At 34.8% G+C, this 27,893-nt stretch overlaps 4 protein-coding genes across 6 annotated transcripts; 1 reads left to right on the forward strand and 3 right to left on the reverse strand.

The window, feature by feature from the left end:
* On the reverse strand, positions 2,170 to 3,505 carry LOC18608781 (protein-lysine methyltransferase METTL21E). Its single transcript, XM_018114536.1, has one exon. The coding sequence runs from the start codon at positions 3,127 to 3,129 to the stop codon at positions 2,434 to 2,436; it is 696 nt and encodes a 231-aa protein (XP_017970025.1). The 5' UTR covers positions 3,130 to 3,505; the 3' UTR covers positions 2,170 to 2,433.
* On the reverse strand, positions 6,137 to 9,024 carry LOC18608782 (zinc finger protein MAGPIE). 2 transcript variants are annotated; one of them, XM_007043644.2, is made up of 3 exons: positions 8,711 to 9,024; positions 8,140 to 8,536; positions 6,139 to 7,539 (listed from the first exon to the last, which is right to left on the reverse strand). In XM_007043644.2, exons 1-3 carry the CDS (start codon positions 8,820 to 8,822, stop codon positions 6,672 to 6,674), a joined length of 1,377 nt encoding a protein of 458 aa, XP_007043706.2. In that variant the 5' UTR covers positions 8,823 to 9,024; the 3' UTR covers positions 6,139 to 6,671. The 2 variants fall into 2 exon arrangements, with proteins under 2 accessions (XP_017970188.1, XP_007043706.2); XM_018114699.1 differs by having other exon boundaries at positions 6,137 to 7,539; positions 8,140 to 9,024.
* LOC18608783 lies at positions 19,893 to 24,129 on the forward strand. 2 transcript variants are annotated; one of them, XM_018116040.1, is made up of 6 exons: positions 19,893 to 19,993; positions 20,302 to 20,920; positions 21,345 to 21,457; positions 22,610 to 22,714; positions 23,197 to 23,458; positions 23,543 to 24,129. In XM_018116040.1, exons 2-6 carry the CDS (start codon positions 20,536 to 20,538, stop codon positions 23,986 to 23,988), a joined length of 1,311 nt encoding a protein of 436 aa, XP_017971529.1. In that variant the 5' UTR covers positions 19,893 to 19,993; positions 20,302 to 20,535; the 3' UTR covers positions 23,989 to 24,129. The 2 variants fall into 2 exon arrangements, with proteins under 2 accessions (XP_017971529.1, XP_007043709.2); XM_007043647.2 differs by having other exon boundaries at positions 23,197 to 24,129.
* Positions 24,627 to 25,452, reverse strand: LOC18608784 (glutaredoxin-C9). The gene has a single exon (XM_018116041.1). The coding sequence runs from the start codon at positions 25,328 to 25,330 to the stop codon at positions 24,893 to 24,895; it is 438 nt and encodes a 145-aa protein (XP_017971530.1). The 5' UTR covers positions 25,331 to 25,452; the 3' UTR covers positions 24,627 to 24,892.

The raw sequence follows: 27,893 nt of genomic DNA on the forward strand, positions 1-27,893 counted from the left end.
GTAATTTTTGAAATTTACACTTTTGCCCCCGTAAAAGTCAAAAATTACATTTTTGCCCCAAAAATTGAAAAATTGCCCATAGACATATTTTTCATCCCTTATACTCATACCATTCTCCAATTTGTCAAATTTGATCTAAATTCTCTCAAAATCTCAAATTTTGTCAGCGGGTGGCAAAATTTTGATTTTGCCCCTGAACATCAAAATTTCCAATTTTACCCCAAATGAACCTTCTAACTCCGAACAATCATTTTTAGTCATTCCTGGACTGTAAAATATTAAATTTCATCCTACGATTCCTATTTGAACTAGTTCGAAGTTAAGTCAACTCAAGTGTACTATTAGGTACAATACCGGGTTTCGTCTATTCTTAGGATTTTCCTAACGTAATAACATGCTACTCAATGCATATATGTCATGACATGTGTTTATAGGGTTGGGTTTTACACAAATAATATCAACATGAAAGAATTTATGGTATTTATCGAGCGGATAATCATAGGTAATGAGCTTTCGAGAACACAACATGTGAAAAATTCTGATGCAAGAGGGTGCAACAAGTGATAGCAGCACTTCATGACTTGGTGCATCCTTATGTGCATTTATATATGAATACGTTTTGAATATAAATACAATACAATATACTTAAGTTTTGTTATGAATTGTGGCTTGGGATGGCAAAACAAACTATTTTGGATGATTTTGTGCAACATTATTGACGGATTATTTTTAAAATTTTTGTTGTTAATAACTCGAGAAAGCCAACTAAATTCTATCGATAATTACTCGAGAGTATTCATAAAATTTCATCCATAATTTCTTTAATTTTTGATAATTTTTAATGAAAAATTCTATTTGATGATTTTGTTTAAAAATTTTTCAACCACTAGTAAGGGAGAGGGTAGTTCACCGCATCCTAAAATTTTTAAAATTTTTTTATTTATTATTATATTTTTTATTCAAGGACGGAAAATAGTGTACTTAGGGAGCCGTGGTTCTTAAAATTTTAAAACTTTTTATTTATTAAATATATTTTTTAATAGTCTTCTCCAAATAATTTTTTAATAATTAATATAAATAAAAAATAATAAAATAACCCACAAACTTACTCGATTTTACCTACATTGTTACATCTCTCCATACCTCTTTCTCTTTTTTTCTTTTTTTGATCTTTTTTATTTTTTCTTTACTTTTTGCTCTATAATTTTATAACTCATCATTGAAGCATACTTCTTCATAAAAAAAGATATATTGTTTATTCCGCTTCATCTTTAATCCCTTAACAAAAATTGGTTTATTTCATCCTGACCAATTACGTTTATAGAGATAGACTTTTTGACAGAAAATTCGGTTGAAAATTGTTTCCAACAGATTTTTTATTTTTTCGAGGGGAGGTCAAATTTTTTGAAGTGATAATCAAACTCAAATAACTAACATCAGACGACAATCAAACATTCCAACCCGTCAACTATGACGAATGAAGCCAAATTGCAGACTCAAAAGGAACTATTTTAGTGGAAAAAAAAGATAAGGAAGCTTGACTAGACGACTCCAAAACAACAAATAATACATAAGGTTCAGATAAAGCAAGTATTTTAGTAGATCGAAGAACTTTACCGGAAAGAATTCTCCAGGGAAAATCCAGCCGAGAGAGAAGAGCACTGTAAAATGAACTTCCTTAGGCATTTCACTTCTCTTAAATTAAATTTTAAATCCAACATCAATTTACCAATTTCACATATCATCACACATTAATGGCTGTATGGTGAAGCATCAGCCTGGGGTGGTATATTCCCACCAGAGGCTCGGGCGAGGAAATGAATTGGCTTGAAACTGAGACAGATTACAAATATGGTCAACAGTATTACCAAAGGGGAAAGCCCAAAAAGATCCCAGCTGACCTGCTGAAGCATGAGATCAGTCGGTTCAAAGCTGGATAAATCATTGCTCCTTGGCAAAACAGAGAGAGGTTGACCAGTACCACGGCTGATGCTAAGGGATTTTGAGTCAAAGCGTTATATCTAGTCTAATTGGCTATAAAATCACCTGGTTTAATTCCATCCATCAATAATCAACCTGCTAACAGAGTTTCACAACATTAACACAAAAACCCAGAACTTTCCATGTTCAGTCTAACCCCATCAATTACTAGTATTTGATATACACGACTGAAAGGAGGAAACTCAAAGCATCATTTGACTAACCCCATAAACCAAACAATCGTTTCCTGCAGAAATTGGCATAAGATTGCAAAAGACAATACTTCAATCCAACCCAAAATTTTGCTGCTCACAATCTGACAAAATATACCAACAATCACAACGATTTTAATTCTATTCTTATGTTGCCATTCACTGGGGAAAAAAGACAAAAGGATAACTTCAATTCCCAATTGCCAAACTTACCAAAAAAAATCAATACAAGATTACCCTGCTAGTTTTTATTCTTCTTCTTTCTGAAAACATAAACATCGGTCTCCTCATAAGCGTAATCAGGGTGCAAATCCTGATGAGGAACCTTCTCGATCACGAAAACTTCCTCACACATCTCCCAAAACACCTTATCAGCTTCCGGAGATCTCAACTGGTACCCTAACAGAACCACCCCATCATCCGCGACTAACGCCTCCATGGCCCCCACTAAATGGCCCACCGATTCCTCGATGTATACCACGTCAGCCGCGATCACCACATCGAATGGGGGATTAACGGCCGTGATCTGATCCTTGTTGTTCCAATAGAGAATTGATGTCTTAAGGTTCTTGCCGAGTACGGGCTTGTTGCGTTTGAGGTTGTGTTTGAGTGCGGGCATGACAGGGGATATGTCGGTGAGGATGAGGTCTTGGAGACCGAGCAGGTGGAAGGCCATGCCGGCGGCTCCACAGCCTGTTCCTAGTTCGATGGCGCGGCGGCGGCGGCGGCTGTTGAAATCGAGGAGGTCGGAGTAAGGGGTTTTGTCGTCGTTGGTGGTGGGAGGGGAAGGTGGTGCCCAGCGCTCGGCGAATTTGGCGAGAACTAAGGAACAAGGCCAGACGGAGGTGCCCACGTGGAAGGAGGCGTTGTCTTGTTGGATAGAGAGGCAGGAATCGCGCACTTGCAGGTCTATTACCGGTGAGTCCGTGAACTTCATTTTTGCTTCTCCTTTCAGTTCAACGGCTCTATGTTTTGCCGTTATTTTAGTACAGTACTACTTTGTTTTCTGTTCTGACAAATGAGCTTGGGTTGGGTTTATGTGATTTGGATTAGAGACCAAGGAAAGGATCGAACAGCGATGCCTTGGGCTCAATCTTGGGCATGGCTTGGACTTTTGTGAGGATAAGCAACTGAAGTGGGCTGTTGGGTCTTTAGAAAGGAAATCCTCTTCCCTTTTGGAAACTAACATTTGGAATATATTCTTCTTAAATAGAAACTATATGATTACCAAGCAAGTAAAAGAGGGCCCAAGGGATAATCTTATGGGGAAAGGTGGTGTAAATGTTTTGCTTTTGAGCACAACGTTCTCTGTTTCTTGCTTTTAATGGTATAGTAAGCTTCACTTGAAGAAAAATAAACTGCCATTTTCTCTTTGCAAGAATTTTAGTATGAAAATAGTATCACATTATACCAAAAATCAGGCACTCCTTTCTCTTTTCTTTGCCTTTTCCTTTAAGCTTGTACAGTAAAAAAAAATAAAAATAAAAAAAGAAGAGAGAAAAGAGATAGTTGTGCTAACATATATAGTGTTACTTTATTCTAAATCCTACCCCACTTTTTAATAGATGGGATGTTTCATTTCCGCCAGTATACTCTTGTTTTGATTAGGTGGAGATATATGTTAATGCATGTCGACTCTTGACTTGTAATTTGGAAATATGTATTTCCATATGGGAAAAAAAGTGTAAATATCAAGAGCAAAGGGAAGCCGATATATAACTTCTCTTAGGCTACAATAAAAAGAAGGCGTGAGTTGGCCTTCATCTTGTTGTATCATTTTGGTCGAAACTTCAATTTGTCTAATAGATCGACCATCGGTATCACATGCCTTTGTCTCTTCTCTACTTTATTTTTTGGGGTTAAATTTTTTACTGTTTTAATGTATTCATGATCATACACAAATTTGAGTAAACCTGTCTTCTTCTTCTTCTTTTTTTCACTTTTAAGTTTCTTGTATTTTGAAGACTTTTTTTTTTTGTTTATGCTATGAGAAACTATAGTCAAAATTTTACTATGGACAGAAATTTTTTTATTGTTGTGTGTCACTGAAATCACAACTCCCAAACTCACTAATTGCTACATATTCACAATCTCCATGCTATATATATGTATGAGAATTCATGATTAAAGTAAGATAAGAGATGCTGCTACTTTAGTTAGACCTTTAACAATTTATATTACAAGAATATACTCATACCTTTCTTGAAAATTTTTGTTTCTTTCTTTTTTGTTTTTCTGAAGTATGTTATTCATTGACTTATTAGATTAGCTTCAATAACCTAATTTAGAGAAGTTGCTTTTCAAAAAAAAAAAAAAAACTAATTCAGAGAAGTTAGTTGAGGATTGGGATGCTTCGTTTTATCTTAAATCAGAACTTAGTATTATATTTCTTTTGCTTTTGTGCCTATGGAGGAATCAATGATAGTCATGACAATGAGGTTTTCAAGAAAAAGAGATACTGTAAAATTAATTACTCAGATTGATTATGAAGGTTCGACCTTTTTTATTTATTGGATGCAAAAGTTGTTATTGAGAACAGGAGAAAAAGACTAAAGGTAACAAGGAGCTCATGACAGTGAGACTTTTATGGAGAGGATCCCCTTCGTTATCTTTACCTGTTTTTGGGGTTCAAGAGGACGTGGATTGAGTTTAATCAGTACTCTCAATCATTAATTTCTAGGAGAATTATTCTAGGACCTGCTTTTCTCAAGCAATTTACTAAAACCATGAACAAGTAAGGGATTTAGGAGCTGGCTGGCTAGTTTCCCATCTGATTCACTATGAGTTGGCAATTTCCATACCTACATCACACAATTATTCAACTCTTGAAACACACACAAATCAGTATGAAAAAGGAATATAGTTGTAGAATTCATTGCTTTAGTTAGCACATGAAGCATCAAATTAGCAACCCTTGGCAATTCCATCTCAAGAATTGCTTAAGTATTCGACTTATATATGTATGTATGTATATGCTTTAAAAAATTTACCACAGTTTTAAAAAATGTGTTGTTGAAAATCCAAAATATAAGTAAAACAGGTCCAAATATGGGGCCACAAGATATATATTATCCACATTATGTTGAACCAATAATCCACGAAGTAAAACTCTTATTCATTGTCCACTTGTTTGGCATGTCTTACTCTGACTGACCCCATTGTATTTTTGGCACCGGCCAAAAAGGCACGAGGGATGGTGCACACTTGATGACAATTTTTTTCTTTTCCCTTGACATTTTACCTATATATGATTATGACTATGTCCCAGTTAAAGCTAAGATTTTGGGACTTTGGTTTTTTCCCGGTGTACTCATTTCTCCTCCATGTCTGGTGTGTACCTTGATAGAGTCTTTTATAAAAAATTGTGTCTCATACCATGTAATTTAATTTACCATGCACAGATCAGTTTAGCAAAAGGGGACACATCATCAAGAGACCCCTTTTTTCCCCTTTAGCTTTTCTTCTTTTTCTTTTGCATTCCAGATGTTGGTTTACCCGATACACATACCACAAGACTTCAAGGAATAATGTATTGATTGCCCAAAAGCGTATAATTAAACACCTACTGAAATGAAAATATCATTCTATCCCAATCAATGAGGGGCTTCTACGTTAGATATCTAACAAGTAAATACAAGCACATCAATCGGTTAGTTTTATTGGGGAGACAGAAAAAGAGATTGATTGAAAAGCAAGATGATTTTAATTTATTACTGTAAATTTCTTAGGAACAAGATCAGTCCAACAATCAAAAGACACCAACAGAACCTGGTATTAAAGTCAGTCATCGACAACTCAGACATGCTGCCTACAGAATTAGTGTGCTTGTTAAGAAAAAAGAAATTGGAAGAAGTGGATATAATTAAGAATACAAACAGATAAATGTTTGTTTGTATTATTACTGTGAAATATTGAAGCTTTAATGCGCTTCTCTCCATTTCTTGCATGTCATAGTGCTAATCTTTTTGTTATGGTACAGTACATATATATATATGCATGGTTTGGTAAGGGAAAACATTAGATTATTTTAAGAAACAGCTCAAGGCCTGTTCGTACTAGAATTATCAAGCTTTTATGCATCTGGAAATACTCTTTTAAATCCAGTGTGACAAGACAACAACCACAATAGAGATGAAACAACGCAATAATGGAGCTCAAAAGGGGTTTTTGCTTTGCCCCCACCACTCCATTCCCTTTTATCAAAGTTAAAAGCCACAATTTTTAAAGGGATCAGCTTTCAAAGGTTCAAGAGAATATGCATGGATCTCCTCCTTCATCCTTCAATAGTTCTCCAACCAAACTTTTAGCCTCCATCAAGCACTCAATGCCACTTTTCTTCCCTGCAAAGTCTCCAAATACTAAACTCTGTCACTCCCTTTCCCTTTCCATCTCTCTGACTCCACATCCAACTCCACTTTTATTATCATCCAAGCTTTCCATCAAGAAAATATGCAGACTCTTGAAATTTCCCATGCCATGTCATATCCATCCATTGATTGAAGATGGGTGACAGATGGCTTGTACACCAACACCCAAAAAATCTCTTGTTTGTCCTCCAGTACTATCTTCATTCTGCGTGTGTCGGCGTTTTGCAGGGTACATTTGCAATTGATTCAAAGTGGAAATATCATTTGCTGAATTTTCTAAATCACTTCCTAGAGTAGTTGCTGGTGTGTTTGAACCATACAGACCACTATACTTGTTTCCATCTTGAACTTGACTGCTGCTGCACTTCGTTGCGAAGCTTCCTAGGAATGATGTGTCAGTTGAAGTTGCTCCAATTTGGGCGGCTTTCTGCAATAAAGCTGTGGCGGACATATTTGCGGATGGTGTTTGATGAGAGTGGTGTTGGGTGCTAAATAATGAAGGAACACTCACAAGCTGAGGTCCATTTTCCTTGACATTGTTCAAAGGAAGTGAAGTGCTAGTTATCTCTTCAGCGTTACACGATGAGACCTTATTTCCGAACACCCAATTTAACGGATAATCAGATGCAGGAGCATTCGAGGTTGAAACTAGAGGATCACTGTATATAGATCCCGAATTCACAGAACCAAATTGATGTATCTCTTGGAGACTTTTGCCAATTGCATCATGGCCTTGAGATGCTTGGCCCATCCATAAGGAAAGTCCACGTCTAGTTTGATCTAATGTTTCATCATTGCTTGAAATCGGTTTGAAAATGGATGAAAAATGTTGCGCCATGCCTGGTCCTAGCGGATTCCCCATAAGATGATAATTGATATTGCTAGTGGCCAAGCTGTGCATGTTGGAAGCTGCATTTACTCTAGCTGTTTCCTCAGCCAAGGCATCACAGAAAGCCCTATGTGTGATGAAGCTATCTCTCCTGCTCACACAAAATTCATAAACAGTGTCTCAGATAAATGGAGGATAACTAAACGGAAAACGGCAAGAAGTAACCCTCTAAGGGTTTATTATTTAGTGAGAGAAGTCAGATTAATTGGGTTAACACGTCAAACTCAAGAAACCAAGAAAAAAAGATCATCTTTTTATAAACAGATGTATTAGCGGATAAAAATCAACATTATATATGTTTTCTTAACCATATATCGTGCTCTTAACTCTTTGTCTTTACTTCCGCTTTTTCTTTTCTCTCCCAGCTAAAGAGAGGGACAGAGGGCGGTGTTTCTATAGCCTGTCTGTCACACAGGCAAAGACAGTAACAGCCACAAAAAAAAAAAATCATTGTCAGGGCTTCATTTTTTCTATGTTGATTCTAGTCTTTACGGAATTTTGATTAACACTGTTGCACGAAGAAAGCGATGCTTTATCGTCTATCACACAGACAGAACTACCAGAACCACAAAAATCACTTTCTTGCCCTATTCACCCTTTTGTTTTTTTTTTTCCTTGTTAATATATTACTGCTACGAGTATTAGTTTTCGTAAAATTCGCTATACTGGAAATTCGTTAGCAATGTATCACCTTGAAAATAGAGTACCACAGTCGCATTTGTACTCCCTGGTGCCGCAGGTTTTTGAGTGTGCTTTCCAATCTGACTGCACAGCGTATCGCTTTGAGCACTTCTCACACTTCCACTTCTTCTCTCCATGCTTCCGACAAAAGTGTTTCTTTATACCAGTTAGGTCCCCGAGAGCCCTTGAAGGATGGTGATGCACGCAGCTCTTTTCAGGGCAGACGTAGACGCGCTTTCTAGCTTCTTTTGTGGTCCTTTGCTTGAGCTTCCACGGAAGGTTATGGCCTCGCCGATGAAGTTGAAGGTTTTGATCCCTTTGGAAACCCTTACCGCATATTTCACACAAAAATCTGTTGGTTGCCATCAGAGTCTTTGGGGACAAGGCAATAACTTCGGCTTCAGGATCTGATAAAACCCATATTGTCATGTGGAAAACACACGGTAATTTAGTTATAAACCTGAACAACTTTGAATATACCCATCTGATGATCATTATGAATCTTTCAGAGAAAGATATAGGAAAACGGTAAGCTTTAAGAGAATAAAGCTTTGAGGAATAAAAGGTATATATATACTTGCCTGGTGTTCCTGGTAGGTTTCTCTTCTTCTTTGCAAGTGGAGGATTGGATCCAGCTATAGGATTTTGGACAAAACCATTTGAAATCGATTCTTCTGTCATCTGCTCTAACATCTTGTTAAGCTTTCTCTCTTCTTCTCTTGACTCAAATCTATGAAAGAAACCCAGAAAAGTTAAGATAAGCTAACGAAAAGGACTATTAACGTTGTGGTTAAGAGAAACTCAAGAGACTGAGTATTTTTCTTATGGGTTCTCAACCCTAACACAATAAGCTGATATATGCAAGGAATGGATCTCTCCTTCCTCTCTCTCACAAAAAAATGTGCAGTGAGTTTAATTATAATTACTTGCTTTTAGGTGGAATATAATACTAGTATTTTTTTTTTTTTTATGAGAGGCGGTGAAAAGTTAAAGTTGGGAGGGTAAGGAAGGAGGTTGAAGAAAGAGAGAGAAGAGGGGTGGGCGAAAACCCAAAGGTGCATGATGACACATATGATGAGGTCGGAAGAAAGCTAATCTCTATGCTTTTTCCATTTGGAATGATTATCTCATAATTCGTATGCTTTTCGTTTTACCATTTTTCTAATCTCTGGTGCCCTTCCAATCCGCCATTTTTAAATGCACATCCATAATAAATAAAAGAAAATGCATTGTATATCGTTTCAAATATTTGAGAAACCAGCTGAAGAATCCTAGTCCATAACTGAATCACATTTCACCCTTCAGAAGCCCAGCCATTCCCCTTAAAGAGTAAAACCACTGTTGGTTGGTTCTCAGGCTAAGCAAAGTTTACTTGTGGAAAGGAGCAAGGATTCTTTTCCTTTCCAGATTTAAAAGAAAGATAAGCCATCAATCAAATGAGAAATGCATCTCATCACATGGGAAGAAGCCGTAGGGCAATCTATGTTGCTTGGTGCTGCTTTCTTCTTCAAACAGTTAAAACTTCCCTTAAAGTTAAGAAAGCAGTGAAAAAGTTGTATTTATCACCAGAATCTAAAACCAAGGAGAGGTTTGGTAGATGGTCCACTTATCACCGACTTATTTAAGCATTTTCATAATACAATGATAGAGGCTGGGGAAAAAAAATGGCGCTGTGTTTGTCAAAAAGATGAATTTAACAATAATGAAAAGTCCCTAAATGAGTGTGACATGTAAGAGATGCCAAACCAGTCATGACACTTTATTTTGTTCCTCATTTTCAACGAAAGTAAAAATCTTTTGGGTCTTCAGCCTAGCCAAATAGTCAAAGTGAAATTAAGTTGGAGGCATTTTCCAAAGAAGATTGAGGCCACCTATTTATAAACTCAACTCATCACATGGCCATATATTTGTTTGGCTTGAATCATCCTTTTCTACATCAGATGGTTGCTATAGGCTTAGCTCTATAATCACTTGGTTCTCTCACAAAATCTGCCATGCACGTGCCCAACTGTAAGCAAGGTAAATCCAGGAGAAACGACGAAACAAACACACAAAAGGGAATAATCGTCGGATGACAGATTTGTAACCCACTTGGCTCAATTTTATTACTGTTAGAGTTTATTTCAATTATTGATGAGTGAAACTGATGGAAGCAACATAGAGAAATTTAGCTAGGAACAGAAACTTGTTTGGAAAGTCTGATTGGTTGGTTTTTACTTGAATGGTAGATGACCATAATCAACTTTTTTACTTTCACTTTTCCGCAGCTCCGTCTCTTTGCTTTTGATTTGATGGATTTTGGTACAGATTTCTGCTTGAAATCAGGTCTTTAACATGCATCCGTGGATTGCGTCGGACTGTGAATGTATTGCTTGCACTTTATTTAGTATGAAGAAAGCATTGTATGTTGTATACCATAAGAATTCCAGGGTAGCAATTTGCTCTTTACTGTCCAATCATGAATTATATTCCTGTATGGGCTTGGTCATTAGCATTGCAGCAAAGTAGAAGAGGGAAAAGAAAAAACGATAAGCCTAGGGTAAAATGCCTCGATAAAGGCACTGAAATTTTGGGATGGCCTGATCAATGGGCGCCTTTTCTGATAGTAACAATAATAATAATAATATATTAGTACTAATTGTATAGTGTGTATGGCAGGGAACAGGGTTAAAAGACCGCGAGCTGACAAAGGCAGTGAATTTTTGGAAGTGTGAGCAGTCGTCTCCTAGTGGGCTGACTTTTCCTGCTAACCCCTTAATCATAATCTAATCATGTTTTGCTTTCCGCCTTTGTTTAGTATATAACCTTTGGAGTTTTGCTGTTGAACCGTGGCCGCACCAGAATATTCTCTCCTTCTCCAACACTCCTAAATAAAAGGCTTCAACTTTCAAGGTTTGGTTTTCAGATTCCTATTCAAACCCCACAACCCTCATCTCTCTCTCTCTCTCTCTCTCTCTCGGTTTGGGGTTTAACACCCAAAAAAATAAACGAAAAAAAAAAAAGGCCCTGACAAATTGACATTAATACATGTCTATGTTAGAAACCATACTACTTTGAAACGGAAGAGTTTGGGGACAAGCAAAATGTTGTCACCAAGGGCCTATTTGTTTCTCTCCTTGTCTTCTGCTTTGAAAAACAAAGGGGATGACTAGTTGTTCGGTTTATATTCAAACAATCATATCCCAAATTAACTAGTCTCCAAATTCAAAGCATGGATATGTCCCAGCTCCTAATCACAGTTTCACCATTCCTCATCCTTTGCATGTTTATTTCTTACTCAAGCATTAGGTATTGTGTTCGCAAATTAAATGAATAAGTGCATGCTGAGCATTATGTAATATCTTTCTGGTAATTGACCATCCAAAGAAAAAATTGTCTGTCGTTTAGCCTAAAACATCTTTCGACCTTGTCCAAATTAGATACAACAGAGGATAAGTATTATAGTATATAAGAAAAATCAAATGCATAGAGCTAGTTTAAGGCACTTGGGCATCAATTTCAAAATTACTTTTGAAATTTAGTGATTGCCTGTAATTAACTATGCTTAATTAATACATAAAGTATCAAAGTTAATTAATTTCTTGTAATTAGCCATGGCAGCAAACTAATTGAAGTTTCAAGGGCAATATTGGGAAAGTAAATGTTGAAATTTTAATTTTGAGGAGGAATTAAGTTAGTTTTTTTTTTTAATTTCTTTTACTTTTGAAAAATAATTATAGTATATGATATATCCCTAAAGGACGGCAGATTTGGATCTAAGAATCCATTACAGAACCCACATGCTTTGGTTTATAAAAGTTGGAGAATATATGCCTTTTCACAAACCCTGTTTTTATTCTTTGTAATCTTTATATTTATTTTTCTTCTTTTCTCCTTAATTTTCTAATTATTTTGCAGTACATATGGCACAACCTAGATGGTCTCCCCTTACATTTAATCTAACCTTTTGATAACAGGCATTAAAAAGGCAATATATGAATATTCTTTTGGATTAGAGGTGCCTACTTTATGTTGTGATAATAATGGTAACTAGGACTCTCCCTCTTCTCTTGAAACAAAAGCCTCGCGAAATTATTATTTATGTTTGATGTACTTACCATGAATTATATGTATATATGCAGCCTCTTCTTAATTCCTCCGCATTTCAATTATTTGTGCAGTTTATTAATTTTATTTCTAATTTATTGTCGTGGTTAAGGAGGAAAAATAGGCACACAAAAAATTAATTTTAAGCACAGCAAATTTTTTTTTTGGAAAAGCATTAAATTAGGTTTCATTGCTCATAAGGAATTAGTATACAAATCTATCCTTTTAAGGTAGTGGAACAGCCATCTAAAACAGGACATATGTACCCTATCATGTCTTGTTCTGTTTGAACAAAATTTAGAACCAAAAACGACCATCCTCCTGCTTGCAGTTGCAGGTTTAGATCAACCTAAGAGCAGACTGTCTCATGGAGTAGAACAGGGCCATCCTACCACAACCAGGATTCCGCAAAACTTAATCACATGAAACACCTATTAAAGAGATTACGAAACAATGAAGCCTGGGTATAAAAATACGAGAGATAAGTATAATATAAAATATTAATCGGAATCTGTTTTCTTTTTCTTAATTTTGAAGTTGTATCTTATTTTTTTTCTGTTCCAAGTGTAACCTAAAATGGTAGCCTTTGGTACATTTGGTCAGGTAGAGAAAGGAAAGGAGGGATTAGAATCTTAGACTTGTGGACTCCTTTGAAGTAGAAGTAACTTGTCTTAATGCAGCTGGGGTGGACAACTTGTCTAGTGGTGATAAAAGGAAAACCTGATCCTCCTGCTCCATGAATGCAAGTTTCGCATCGAAGACGACAAATAGTTGTCTAATGACTCACCCTTTCTCATCAAACACAGACATTATAGAGATATGATGAAGACTAAAGCACGTAAGTGTCACCTAGTGGATGATCATTAATGGATTGCTTTGTTTTCACTTAGATTGACCAAGCCATTTCCTTTTCACTGCTCTTTCGTGGACTCCCCCTTTCAAAAAGATTTTGAATAACATCGCATGCTGTTGGGACTTGGGAGAAATACTTAATTAAATTGTTCAGTATTTATATATAAATAATTACTTAATTAATTAATCAAGTAGCTGTCATTTTGTTGAGTGTGTGCAACTATATTTAAATTATTATTATTATTACAAATGCAGATACAAACACCCAGATAAAAACAAGTACAATAATTTTGGGTGCATGCTAAAGTGCTTCTTCATGACGGTTTTTTATGTAATAAGTTTCCATGCATTATCTTGTTTGCTTCTGATTGGAGCTGCGGCTAGCATATAGCATTCTGCTTAAGAAACATGGAGAAAAGACCCAAATTTACAAGCTTGGCTCAATCAGACCAAAATGATAATTATGTACTCATGCAATGCCATATAAGAAGATCAAAGATTCTGTTCTGTTTTTGGCTTTGGAAAGAAAAGCTAAAGCACACCCCACTCCGGCTCCCTCTCATAAAGGGTCATCAAGCATAGGTAGCTGCCGTCCTTTTTGGTTTTTTTTAAGAGAACAGGGTAGGGACTAGGGACTAGGGACGAGGGACCATCCATTTTTATTTTATTTATATAATAGCACGAGTACACCATATACAGAGAGAAAGAGAGGGAGTAGAGCAAATAATGCCTAAACGCAAAAGAATTTAATGCTACTTAAGTATTGAGCATATCCTGCCTAAACAAGATTAATGTTCATTTAAAAAGGTTGATGAAATAAACAAGCTGGGCGTGGTAGCTTAGAGAAATTAATTAAAACAAGGTCGCCATCAAACTTGCGAGCACTTAAAAGTTCCACTCAGGGGCACTGTGACATATGGGCAGATTTTTTTGTTTGGAGACTGTATAGCCATGAACAATCATTGAGTGATTGGAGTGTTGGGATTTAGAGAGAGGGAAGAAAGAAAAGACAAGATTTCATTCAAAGCCTCCCCTTTGATAAAGGAATTCCAAAATCAGGCCCATATCTGCCACTACGTTTTATATATCACTACCACCTGCATCAAAGCTTTTGACTAATAACTACAAGGTAATTCATTTGGTAGAAAAGTGGTCTAATTTCCTCAAGGTTGTCTTTATCATAATTAAATAAATAATGCAAACTTTTAATCTAATCAATTGGAAAATTTAAAGTTTCAAACCGGTCAAAAAGAATTCAATGGATTCCAATGTTTCAATGCACCGACGAGACTTGGCAACTTGAAAATGAAAAGGACTTTAAAATTTAATTTTCAGAAACATTTTTGTTATATCTAAAGGCAGTGCTTATGTAATTTACGATTTACTAATAAAGCAGTAATTAAATAATTAATCTCTCCAATAAGTGGAAAAAAGGCCAAAAGAAAAAAAAAAAGCCGCAAAGATGAACGTGACTCTCCCATGCAACCAATGGCAAAAAGAAAAAACGTCAGTTAAATGTGTTTCCCAACAACTAATGTTCCACAACTTGTTTTCCCCTTCAACTATAAGTCGTAGGTACGACTACGGCGTTTCTTAATTACTAGGACAATTTTAAGAAAATTTTGGACTTTGCATCAAAGTCAGAATTCTAGGGTTTTACAATAATGAAAAAATCTTTTTAACTTTAACAAGTAATATTTAAAAAATTCATTAAATTATTTAAAATAAACTCTTACTTTTTTATTACATTCAATTTGTTGTGAAATATAATTTTGAAAGAGGATATTAAAGAGAAGTAGTAAGACTGTAAGAAGATCTACTATTTCATTTTTTGTTTCAGTATCTCTACCATCAACTGCAATGCCTCTATTTATAAGCACACATAAGTGGAGGGGAAATGAATTTATATAAATAAAGATAATAAACTTAATGGATATGGATGTACATACATTAGATGTAATCAGGAGATAGGAATGTATTAACATAAATATATACATTGGAAATGGGGAGATACATTAGGTATTATGAAATACAATGAATATTTACATATTTCATAACACTCCCCCTTAAATGTCCATTGTATTGCTTCATTCAAAACCTTAAGCCAGAAAAACCCACTAGAACAAAAATCGATTAGAAGGAAAAAAGAGTACAGTGTATGGTCCATAATTGTTCCCCCTCAATTGAGCCATATTGCCACTTCTGGGGCAAATTAATCTTTTATCTTGTTAACTTTCAGCATTCCAATGCTATACAATAATTTCTCAATTGTTGACGTCAATAATAATTTGGTAAAAAGATCTGCAAGATTATTGGTGGATCGAATTTGTTTAAAGTCAACTTGTCGACTTTCTTGGAGTTTGTGAGTAGAGAAAAATTTTGATGAGATATGCTTGGTTCTATTACTTTTAATATATCATCCCCTGACTTGTGTAAAGCAAGCAACATTATCTTCATAAATTATAATGGGAGAATTTGTAATCGGTGTTAAACAACAAGAATTACGAATATGCGTTATAATGGATCTCAACTAAATACACTCTCTTCTTGCTTCATATAGAGTGATAATCTCGGAATGGTTAGAGGATGTAACTACTAGCATTTGCTTAGTAGAGCGCCAAGAAATGGCGGTGCCGTTATAGCAAAATAAGTAACCGATTTGGGAGCAAGCTTTGTATGGATCATATTTATATCCCGCATTAATGTATCTTACTTAAACCAAAGTTAGTGGAATCCTTAGATTAATATAATCCCAAATCTATGGTTCCTTGTAGATAATGGAAGACATGTGTATTCCATTCTAATGTCACTAGGTTGATTTAGAACTAAAACGTGCCAACAAATTTACAGCAAAAGCGATATCCGATCTCGCACATTATGCCAAGTACATCAAAGCCCCAATTGGATTGAGATATGGTACTTTAGGATCAAGTATCTCCTCATCAGGTTCTCTAAGACGAAATGAGTCCTTTTAGGGATCAATAAACCTTATAACCATAGGGGTGCTTAATGGGTGAGCTTTGTCCATGTTAAAATGTTTAAGCAATCTTTCAATATATACTGACTGATGGACAAATATACCATTTGCGTTGTGCTTAAGCTCTAGACCAAGGCAAAGTTTGGTTTTACCCAAATCTTTAACTTCAAACTTCTTTTTCAAATGTTCAGCAGTTTTAGATAACTCTTCTAAAGTTCTAATCAAATTCATATTGTTGACATAAATTGCTATAATAGCAAATCTGGTTTTTGATTTAATAATAAACACGCATGGGCAGATAGGATCATTTTTGTACACTTCCTTGACTAGGTACTTGCTTAAATGTTGATACCGCATATGACCGGATTGCTCTAACTCATGCAAAGATCTTTGCAATTTTATTGAGAATAAGTTACAGGAAGTGTATGCTTCAAGCATTTTGAATCTCTCAAAAATTTTCATATAAATATCGGAGTCTAATGGACCATATAGATATGTTGTTACAACGTCCATAAGATGCATTTTTAGTATTTCAAAAACTATTAAGCTAATAAGGAAATGAAAGGTGATCATTTCCATCACAGGTCTCATCATAATCAATCTTAGATTTTTGAGAGAAGTCTTGGGCAACGAGTTGAGCTTTATACCTCACAACCTCGTTTTTCTTATTTCGTTTTCAAACAAAGACCCATTTGTATCCAACGGGTTTTACATTATAAGGGGTTCGAGCTACAGTCCTAAAAAACATCTTATTTAGTTAAGGAAGTTAATTCAGCCTAGATTGCTTCCTCCCACTTAGGCCAATCATGCCTTTAGTGACATTCGATAATAGATCGCGGTTCATAATCATTGTTTATAATCTCATGAGCAACTAAGAGTGCAAAAGCATCACAATGATTATCTCATTTCGATTTCAATCTCATTACAATATGTAATGGAAACCTTAGTATTCCCAAGGTCAGTGGTCTTTTCATGGATTTGTGCCTTTTCAAGGGTAATAAGCTCTTTTGGAGTAAGCTCAACACCAGACTCTTCTAGAATGGTTTCCTAATTCCTCCTCTTTAGTTTTTGATAAACAATGTCTTTTGATCCTATTGGTCTTCCATGCTTCAAGCGTGAACCATTTTGATCCATTTCACCTGTTCTTTAGGAACAACAATCCTAGCTGGAGCATTCACAGTTGGAATATAAGACTTTGTAACTTTAGCAGCATCATTAAATGCGTCAGGAAGTCTATTGGCAAGTGCTTGTAAATGGATTATACGTTGCACCTTATTTTCACATTTAGGAGTTTTTGGGTCTAAATGTGATAGGTTTTTCTCATTCTAGGAGAATATCTTAATTGGTTTATACTTCTTAGTTATGGAAGCCTTAGGTGTCCCAATCGATGAAAATACTGTTTCATCAAAATGACAATCCATGAATCTAGCAGTAAAAAGATCATCTATTGTTGGTTCCAAGAACTTAATAATGGATGGTGAGTCAAACCCAATGTAAATGACCAAACGGAGTATGGGACCCATTTTAATCATTTTTGACAGTGTTATAGGCACCTGCACAGTGCAACCAAAGGTGCATAAATGTGAAATGTCTAGTTCATAGTCTAGAACCAATTGCATAGGAGATTAGCAGTGGGGCGCAATCTAATTAGTGTCGTTGCATGCAAAACAGCATGACCTCATGCTGAATAGTTGAGCTTTGTTCTTATAATAAAGTACGAGCTATAATTTAGATGCGCCTAATCAAGGATTTTGTCAATCCGTTCTAAGTATGAACATGTGGAATCGAGTGCTCAACCTCGATTCCTAGTGAAGCACAATACGCATCAAAGTTATTAGATGTAAATTCACCAGCATTATCCATCCTTATGCTCTTGGATAATTAGGAAATGTGCCTGGAGCTTTATAATCTGTGTAAGCAAACGTGCAAAGGCGACGTTGCGCATAGATTACAAGCAAACATGGAACCATCTATAGGATGCGTCCACCAATACCATGAAATATCGAAACGACCTACTTGCTGGTTGTATTGGTCCACAAATATCACCCTGGATCTTTGCAAGAATGAAGGAGATTCAAGATTTACCTTTGTCATAAAAGGTTTAGTAATGAGTTTTCCTTATGAACAAGTTCCACAAGAATAATCTTTATACAATAAACCCTTTTTATCCTTTAAAAAGTGTCCTCTAGTATTTTGGATTATCCTACATGTCATCATAGCTCCCAGGTGACCTAGACAATCATGCCAAAGTTTAAATTCATCAGGATCTACCAGTTTCCTAAACATGGTAGCATAGGATTTAACAGATCTAATTGTGAGACAATACAATCCTATAGTTGAAGCTTCCAACTTCTCATGGATGGTTTTCTAGCCCATCTTATAAGAAGTGATGTAGAGACATTCTTTATTTTGTTCATAACTTGTCTCAAGATGGTACCCATTATGGCGTACATCTTTGAAGCTAAGTAGATTCCTCTTTGATCTACTGCTTAGCAATGCATCCTTGATATGCAATATAGTGCCATTTGACATAACAATTGTCGAATTTTCGAAGCCATCAATAATCCCAATGGGACCTGATATTGTATGGATATTTGCCTTAAGCAATGTCACACTTGAGAAAAAGTTCTTGCTAGGAAGTATGGTATGTGTTGTTACACTATCAAGCAAACATACATATTTCTTTTTCTCGGTGATTTTCATTTGCACTTGTATTGACAACTTTAAATGTCAACTACAGGGATTCTCAGAGACTCACCGTCGCTTCAAGGCATGAGAAAAGGGTCAAGGTCCATTGCTGGCTTTAGGTTGATTGGACAATATACAAAATTAAAATCTAAGTGATTGAAGAATAAAAAAAAATTACCTTCTTAGTTAGTTAAAATCTCATGTTGATAACGTGTTGTGAAATATAATTTTGAAAGAGAATATTAGAGAGAAGTAGTAAGAAGGTAAGGAGATCTTCTATTTCTTTTCTTGTTTCAGTATCTTTGCCATTAGCTATAATGCCTTTATTTATAGGCACACATAGGTGGAGGGGGAATGAATTTATATAAATAGAGAGAATGAACTTAGTAGATAAGGATGTACATATACTGGATGTAACCAGAGATAGAGATGTACCAACATAAATATGTACATACATAAATATGTACATTAGTTATGGAGAGATACATTGGGTATTATGAAATGCAATGGATATTCACATATTTTATAAAAATTTTTATATTTTTATTTTGAACCAAATACATTTTCATGTTTAATAGTTGATTAGTTGTTATTAATCAAAATATTAATTGTTATTTTATGTCATGTAACATTGATGTAATATGTTGACAAGTGACATGGTCACGTGTTATTTTTCACTCTCTATATTTGTGTCATGTAAGTATAAAATGATAAATTACATTTTAATTAATAATAGTTAGTTAACTATTAATGATAAGAGTCTATTTGTTTCAAATAAAAATATGAAAACCTAATTGTATGCAAAAAAAAATTAAAAATTTATTTAAAATTTGTTAAATAGTTCAGCAATTTATTGAAATATTATACATAAATTGAATGGCTAATTTTAATCTGTCTCATGCAACAATTATTATTTAGTTTACAACTCAAATAACATGGCTCAATTAATTTTGCATGACTGTAAAGTTGATTAATTGGCAAAAACTAGTTAAGGAAAAACCAAGTGTTAACCCAAATGCTTTTCATTCATTTTCTGCGCGTCTGATAATTGGGCCACGAAGGCCCATTCTATTAAAATAGAAAAACCACAGCGGGTCAGCGCTCTATACTTCTTTGGGCCTCTTCTGAGATGCCGTACGTTTCTGTCCCAGTACGTGGAAACTAGTCAGAGAGATGGGAGCCCAAAATCTTTCCTCCCCATTTTCAGTTCCATGGAGTGTAATCAAATCAAATTTGCTTACTTCACGCAAATCTATTAAACGTAAGAACCCTAATCCCTTCGTTGCTTTTTTATTTTTATTTTTGTAATCTTTTTAATCGGCATTTTCCTACTTCTCAGTTATTATTAACACAATTTCTGGAGGATAATTACGCGTAATTTGTTTTTTCATTTTTAGTTTCCTCGACTAGGGTTTTAGTTTTACAGCTCTAGTAATGATTAATTATCAGTCAACTACTCTTTGTTTTTTGATTGATGATAAGCAGTAAAATTTCTAAAATATATAATATTTAGGTCTTAGAAGTTGTATGGGTAGGTTTTTTTTTTTTTTAATTTTTACTATTTTGCAGGAAATTCTGGCTTTGGCATCCTTTTTATTCAACTTATCCTTGTGCCAAATTTAGGCTCAATTATAATAGGGCTGAAATCTGGAAGATTTTAGTCATTTATTTTTTTTTAGTTGTAAGTTGGAACAGAAGAATTTTATTCGAATGAGTTATCATTCACCTGTTTGTTGTGGTAGTTACCCTTGTACATTGTGAGGGTGGTGAGTTCAATTCATTTCGACAGTGTAAATATTTGAGATGGATGCGAAGGCTTTGGCAAAATCAAAGAGAGCTCATTCACAACACCATAGTAAGAAGCCTCATTCAAGTCAAAAGCCAAAACCTCCATTAGTTGGTGGTAATGATGCTGCAAACGCAAAGAAGCAGACAGGCAAGCAAATTCGAGAGAAAACGCATCAGGCTCAGCGTGTATCTGCACTACCATCGAATTGGGATCACTATGAGGAAGAATTTGATTCAGGTTCTGAAGATCAATCTGGTGATAGCACAAGTCAAGTTCCCGATGTTGTTTTGCCAAAGAGTAAAGGGGCTGACTTTCATCACCTGATTGCTGAGGCTCAGTCTCAGTTGGAGTCGAATCCTTACACAGATAGCCTTTGTTCTTTAGATGATATTCTGCCTGGTATTTGTCTCTTTCCTTATGTAGTTTAATATGTGAAATTGTCTGTTTCAATTGTATAAGCCTTGTTCCACCCTTCAATATGGTGTATTTATAAAAAGCAATAAAATAACAAGTTATTTTGATGGTAGGTTTATTTTCACAAATAAGTAGACATTTTCTCAATGAGTTAAAAAGAGGAGTTATAAGCAGGAGAAGTTGACTAAGCATCTCTTTTGAATTGAATGAAGAAGAGAAAAAATTGGGAAGTTGTAGTTATTTTCTTCTGAAAACAACCCGGTATTGTTACCAATCCTTATTATAGTTATGAACCTTTCCTTGACTGATCTCTATGGTCTTTTTTGTGTTCTAAAAGGGAAATATGCTATACATGTCAGTTTTTATTTTGGAATTCTTGATGGAAATTTATATATTGGTAATCTTCCAGGAGACTTCAATCAGTTTGTGGGCATTATGCTTTCAGTAAGGGGAGAGGGCATTTTGTCATTGATTCAGAATGATAATTTTGTTGTGGAAGACAGAACAACTGCAACTCATGAGGTAATTTCTTTTCTTTTATTTGTTATTTATATATACACTGAGCAAGAAATTCTAATTGCGAAGGAACAGATAGAGACATTAATTCTCAAGTCCATTGATGCATTGTTTGATGTGTACTGGATATGTGTATCTATGTTCTTGTTTTGTCTTTCACTTTATGATATGAGCAAGCATCTCTCTCTCTCTCTCTCTTTCTCTCTCTCTCTCTCTCTCTCTCACACACACACACACACACACACGTGCATGTGCACATCTGTATATGTCCCTCTACACTCAGACACATATTTGCACTGCCTTGTCCTAAAGATTACTAGCAGAATATGCATCTAACAATCTGATGCTAATGAATTGCTATTTATTGTTGTTCACAACACTTCTACTGTCAGAAGCAGGTCCAATATACAGAAGTAACTTCGAACAGTGGGTCATGTGTTAGATTGGATTCACAATGCAATTAGAGAAATTTGCAATGAAAATCTTACAGGTTCTTATTATGTTAGTTGTGGGAATTAGATGAAGGCTTTTTGTGTTTGGGATTTATTTTTTGAAGTTGATGTGGGTATCTTAATTATGATCTTGTCTATGTATCATCAGTGAGCATATTTAAATGTGGACAGATTTGTCTTTTCCCAGTTCTGCTGGGACTAAAAGTGTAAGATAATCCAAGTTGATAGATGTGCTTAACCAACACTAGGGATAATTTTGATTTTGATTTTGAAGTTATAAATACTCACTGCCTTTGCTAATTGTTAACTGCACGCTGGATGATATTTCAGTAATCAGTATCCATGTTGAAAGTGTCTTGTGACAAACAAAGGAGAGGACTGGTGGAAGAGAAAGATTGCTTTCTAGTTTTGATCTTAATTTCATTGGATATTTTAGAAAAAGGTGATGTATTGTTTAGATCTATTTATTAAAATGGGCACAATTCATAGAATTTATCATATGTTAAATGTTTAAGAAAATTAAAATTGAAATGGACTGTTTATGTGCAATCAATTATAGCAGTATCAAAGTGGGGCTACTCATTTGTCCTTAAGGCCATTTACTTGATCTGGTTATTACTGCTAGCCACCTGCCTTCAACCTTGCATCAGTTACCTTACTTTTTTATTATCTTTTCACCTCTTTTTCCCTCTGTTTTCTTATGTAGGCATCATTTCTCTCCTTGAATTTGCATGCTCTTGCTGAACAACTTGAAAAAGTAAATTTATCTGAGAGGCTCTTCATTGAAGAAGATCTATTACCATCAGAGCTGGTAAGTCCAATACCCTACATTGATATTCAAGTTACTGTTGGTTCATAATGATTGTTTAATGCCTCTAAGTGAGGAGCTGCAATTCCTGACACTAACTAAAGGCAACAAGCATGGGGCTTGAGGTTTACACCATGAGTTTCACGAATAACCCATAGAGATCATTCTTGGGAAACCTTAAGAATTGAATGGAATTGAAGATTATTGTTACCTAATGGGAGATACAGCTTTTTCAGAAATCTTGGCATTTAGTTTACGTTTTCCCTATGGTTCTAATGCATTCATATGTAAATTTTTTTGTTGGATAGTTCTTGTGGTTCCTTTTATCTTTAATTAATTTGACAATAGGCAGTATTGGGTTATGGTGGCATATTAGGTTTGCAAGCCAGCCGGTCATAATTGCATAACATCAATTTTTGTGTCTACAAATATGTTTATAATTTACACTTGAGTATTTATTTGCACATTACTGGTTTATGTTCCAGCATGCAGAGGGATCAAAGGCAAACAGCAATCAGGAATCTGACCAAATGCAAACAACATCTGAGGGAAAAGCAGCTGCACAAATAACTGAAGAACTAACTCTAAATGATTCTACTGATAAGGTCAATATTGCCGCTAAAAATGTTGAGCATATATCATTTAGCTCTGGGAGCAAGTCTGTAGATGCAACATTGTCTAATGAAGGTTTGGATTCAGTGGATGAAGTTTACAGTGATTTTATTTCCAGTCAACGTGACAAATCTGGTAAAAGTAGAGCATTGGAGTCTTCAACACACGACAATTCAAATTCTGCTTCGGTCCCTAACAAAAAAGTTTCTACTTTTGAAGCGGTAGCTGCAGAGGCAGAATTGGATATGCTTCTTAATTCTTTCAGTGAGACGAAGCTTCTTGATTCTTCTGGCTTAAAGACCCAAAAAAGCTCCAATGATTATTATACAGAAGGTTCTCCATCTTTGGCCCAACTTGCAAGAAAAGGCGATGATTCATCTAAATCTGCAGGTGTTAATTCCAGTGTTGATGATTTACTTGATGATTTATTGAAAGAAACATCCACAATGGTAAACCAAGGTGTTGATTCATCTAAATCTGCAGCTGTTACTTCCACTTTTGATGATTTGTTACAAGAAACATCCACATTAGTAAACCGAAATGGTTTGTCTAGGCATACTGATGTCAAAGCTGCCCAGGACAGCGGTCAGTCTTCTCCATCGTCTCACTCTGTCCCAAAGCCAAAAGTATTGAATGATTTCGATTCATGGTTGGATACGATTTGATGGTTTGTTACTAAGAAACCTCACTCTTGAAAACTAAACTGATGTATAAATTGCTCATCAAAGACGGCTTTACACTTCCTTTTCAAGTTTATTATGCAAATTTTTTGTTTCCTGTTTAGGAGCTGAAATAAAATCCATAAATCCAAGTTTTATGTAGATAAAATGTTTGTTGGTTCAGTTGGAGTCGTGTGAAAGGTCCTAATGGTGAAATTTTCATGCTATTTTGCTGCTAATGGATACCAGAGCTTGGTAATTAAAGCGTATTTTTATGGTATACTCTTCATTGGGATTTTGGTGTTCACTAGCGTATTTGATATTGGTGAAACTTGTCAATTTATGGGTCATAACTTTTTATCCTGTCTCAGATAAATTAGGATTTAGGTGGGGAAGCAGAGGCTAAGGCCCCCTATATTACTTTACTCGCAGGAACACGACATGTGCCCATGTGCCAACCCACTGAACGTCAGGTGTCTAGTCATTTTAAAACAGAGATATAACTAACCTCCATGTGCTGCAAGCAGGCAGCATCTCATCTTCAACTCAAAACAAAAGTTTAGCAATGAAAATCCTTTGAACAAGGCTGGAAACAGATATAAAGTTCAGAAAAAACAAAAAAGTCATCCAAGGAAGAAAGAAGATAGCTCAAAATCATCCAATTCCTTGAGGATCATTCTAATCAAATTAACAAATCTAGAAACAGAGGAAGAAGAACACAAGATCTACTATCTTGATTTGTATTTCTCTGTAACAAAGTTACACACCCAATTGGGTTAATTCTAAAACCAAAAAAATAACCTTCCATTTTCTAGCTAGCAGGCTCTTTTAGAGTCCAGAATTATCCAACCAACCCTATAAAGGAAAAAAAAAAAAAAAAAAAGAAGAAGATGTCACAAAACTGAATCAATCAAAGCCACAAGGCCCCTGCATCTTTCAACACAGGAACCAACTCTCCGCTAATATGAGTAGCCATTACTTTATCCAATCCCCCAAACAATCTCCCACCAATGAACACAGCTGGAAGCTGCACCTTTTTATCCTTTCCATCACCTTTGCAGATCATCTCCAATTCATTCAAAACACCAACCTCATCCTTGTCATCAATCTCATAAACCGCAGGGTTCACTCCCAGCGCCAGTAGCAAACGCCTCACTACATGGCTCATGCAGCAACCCTTCCTGGCGAACACAATCACAGCGTTCTCTAACACAATATTAAGCACGTCCTTGCTGCCTCCTCCTCTGCTTAGTACGAGGTTGTTGTGGCCAAGTGTCGATGGGGCACGATGGGAAGTAGTGGTGGCGCATGGCAGAGGCCAGGACTTGTATGGAATCGCTTGTTGCATGGTGAAAATTAAGAAAATGTCCAAAAAAGAAAGACACAAAGAAAATAAAAAAAGCAAAGCAAAGAGGTAGCTTGGTGGATATGAAAAATGTGAGCGAGTTGCAATGGGGAGATGAAAGAGGGATATATAAAGGAGCACGGCAGAGAAGGGAGTGGAGAGGGTCAGGCGTCAACGGTAGTTAGGCTTTTTGGTTACGCGGCTGTGTAGGTTAATGGGTGACGTTAGTTTGGTGTCATTGTTTTGTTGTGTAATGCGTGTTGGGCCATGTCCGAGTTGTATCTAACCTAGTTGCTTCGTCTGACGCACGGCGACCCTTTCTTTTTCCTCCCCACCCCACAATCAACCAACTTGTCAAAAGCCCGGGATTTAATAAGGTAAGAACAAAGCCCGTGACGTTTACCAGAATTAAAGAAAATAATAATATACCTAGGACTAGTAGTAGTACTAGAACTCTCCTAACAAAAATCCCATGCTTTGTTTGCGTAAGCTTACGACATCAATATGGGATAAATATATTGAATTGCATATAACATGTTGTCGTTTACTTTTATCACTTTCACAATTGGATTTCCAATACAATCAAAACCCATTACCTATTTAATCTTAATTTCTCTAAACTGACTCTTAAAAATGTAATTATGAGAGCAGCATTTATATAGTGAATTAAATTAAGAGATTAATGAAAGATATAAGGCATGAGAATTTTGCATTTGCCATTTGTCCAGAGATTACATAAATAAATTAATAATCAAGCATTATCCAATTCCAAATTTTGTAATTATTCCTTAATAATAATAAAAGAATGAGTAAATCTCAAAAATTGTGAATCCAAAGATTATTATTATTATTTTTTATCGGGTGGATATTAATGTGACCCACACGTTGCTGTGATTTGTCATTTGTGATTGGGCAAAGGAAAAAGGCCGCTGGCGGACGGTGCGGGAAACCAACGTCAGCGAGGGGCCAGCCCTAACCTTACCATACATCACCAAACGTGTGCTGTGATGTCACGTCAGGGGCCGCCACGTGGCACGTAAGAGCGATTCCTTCGTTTTGTCATTGCTAAATACGAGCTGAATAAGTACATGTAAATGATGAAAATTTGCATATTTATTTGACTTTAAGTAAAGAATTGAATCATTCATCCAAGGCTCTAAATATATAATTACAAAATAATAGTGAATCAAAGAGGTAATATATAAGATTTACATTTTTTAATTCAATTTGTCATTAATTATGATATATTTTTGCATTAATCGAAGATTGAAATGAATCAATCAAACCACGCGGATGAAAATTGATATGAATTAAAATTTAAAATCGATACATCACATCCTTAGTCAAATAATAATACTGTGATATGGAAATTTTTGTTAGTCAATTAATGTAAATGGATATAGTTAGTTATTAAGTATTAATTATTTTGAAATTAATAATAAAATTTTATAGTAACTAATAAACACATAGCAACAGATAAAATAATCCACTGTACTGGGGCAAAGCCTCTTTATAGAATGGCCCCTCGAAGTTTAAAATTTTTTTTACATAGTATATAAAATTTTTAAATTTTTGATAAATTATTTTAATGACCTCCAAAATAATTTTTATTTAATAATTAAANAAGAATAATAAAATAATTTCATATGCTTGACTCAGTTTTAAAGTTTTTTTTAATTGATATTATTATTTTTATTTATTTATTTATTTATTTATATTCTATTTACTCATATTTTTTAAATTTTTATAGATTTTCTTTCACAAATTTCTACCAACTATCAATCATATTCTTTTTCTTTCTTTTTTATTATGTCATATGTAGATTTTATCTTCTATTTGTTATGTTTTTTTTTCTGTTATGTAAATTTTATTTTTTATGATTTTAATCTTAAAAAATAAATAAATTATTATTTAATTTTTAAATATAATTTGCAGTATTGCACTGTTGCTTAAAATTTCATCAATATATTATTTTTTTCAGAATAATCAATGCGTTCTAGCATGTATGCTGCAAACTTTAAGTAATAAAGATATGCATATAAATTGATAGAATGAAATAATTATATTTTTTAATTCAATTTTATTAATTATCTATATTTTTAATGACTCTCAAAATAATTTTTATTTAATAATTAGTTTTATTCTTTAAACTGTTTGATAAAATGAAGGTCATTATGGTTAGCATATTGCTAGTTAAGCTTAATAAATAAATTCTAAACTAATATATAAGCCCATCAAATTTAAAAAATAAAAAATAAAAGTGAGTCTACTAATCTAAACCCATTAAGTTTTAGTATAAATCTAAGCCTATTATAATATATTATATTTTAATAGTCTAACCTAATAGCTTATCATAACATATTATATTTCAATAGTTCAATCCAATAACCCAACATGTTTCTTCGTAATTTAAAAGGCAAATAGAAAATGAGAGGAGAGTTAGAACACATAAACTAAAAAAACAATTCATTCGAATTTGAAAAATTGTTTTCTCTTTTACTTTTGAATACAAAGAGTGAGAGAAATTTCTTTTATAGTTTCATTCAGTCATATATATAAATAACAC

This window comes from Theobroma cacao, chromosome 2 (genome assembly GCF_000208745.1).
Source record: "Theobroma cacao cultivar B97-61/B2 chromosome 2, Criollo_cocoa_genome_V2, whole genome shotgun sequence".
Classification (NCBI taxonomy): domain Eukaryota; kingdom Viridiplantae; phylum Streptophyta; class Magnoliopsida; order Malvales; family Malvaceae; genus Theobroma; species Theobroma cacao.

Coding starts and splice junctions, on each gene's coding strand:
- LOC18608781 (XM_018114536.1), bottom strand. CDS start 3,129: ATGAAGTTCACGGACTCACCGGTAATAGACCTGCAAGTGCGCGATTCC.
- LOC18608782 (XM_018114699.1), bottom strand. CDS start 8,822: ATGTTAGAGCAGATGACAGAAGAATCGATTTCAAATGGTTTTGTCCAA. Junction 7,540..8,139: donor TGTGGTACTCTATTTTCAAG/GTGATACATTGC, acceptor TTGTGTGAGCAG/GAGAGATAGCTTCATCACAC.
- LOC18608783 (XM_007043647.2), top strand. CDS start 20,536: ATGGATGCGAAGGCTTTGGCAAAATCAAAGAGAGCTCATTCACAACAC. Junction 21,458..22,609: donor GAACAACTGCAACTCATGAG/GTAATTTCTTTT, acceptor TTTCTTATGTAG/GCATCATTTCTCTCCTTGAA. Junction 22,715..23,196: donor ATCTATTACCATCAGAGCTG/GTAAGTCCAATA, acceptor TTTATGTTCCAG/CATGCAGAGGGATCAAAGGC.
- LOC18608784 (XM_018116041.1), bottom strand. CDS start 25,330: ATGCAACAAGCGATTCCATACAAGTCCTGGCCTCTGCCATGCGCCACC.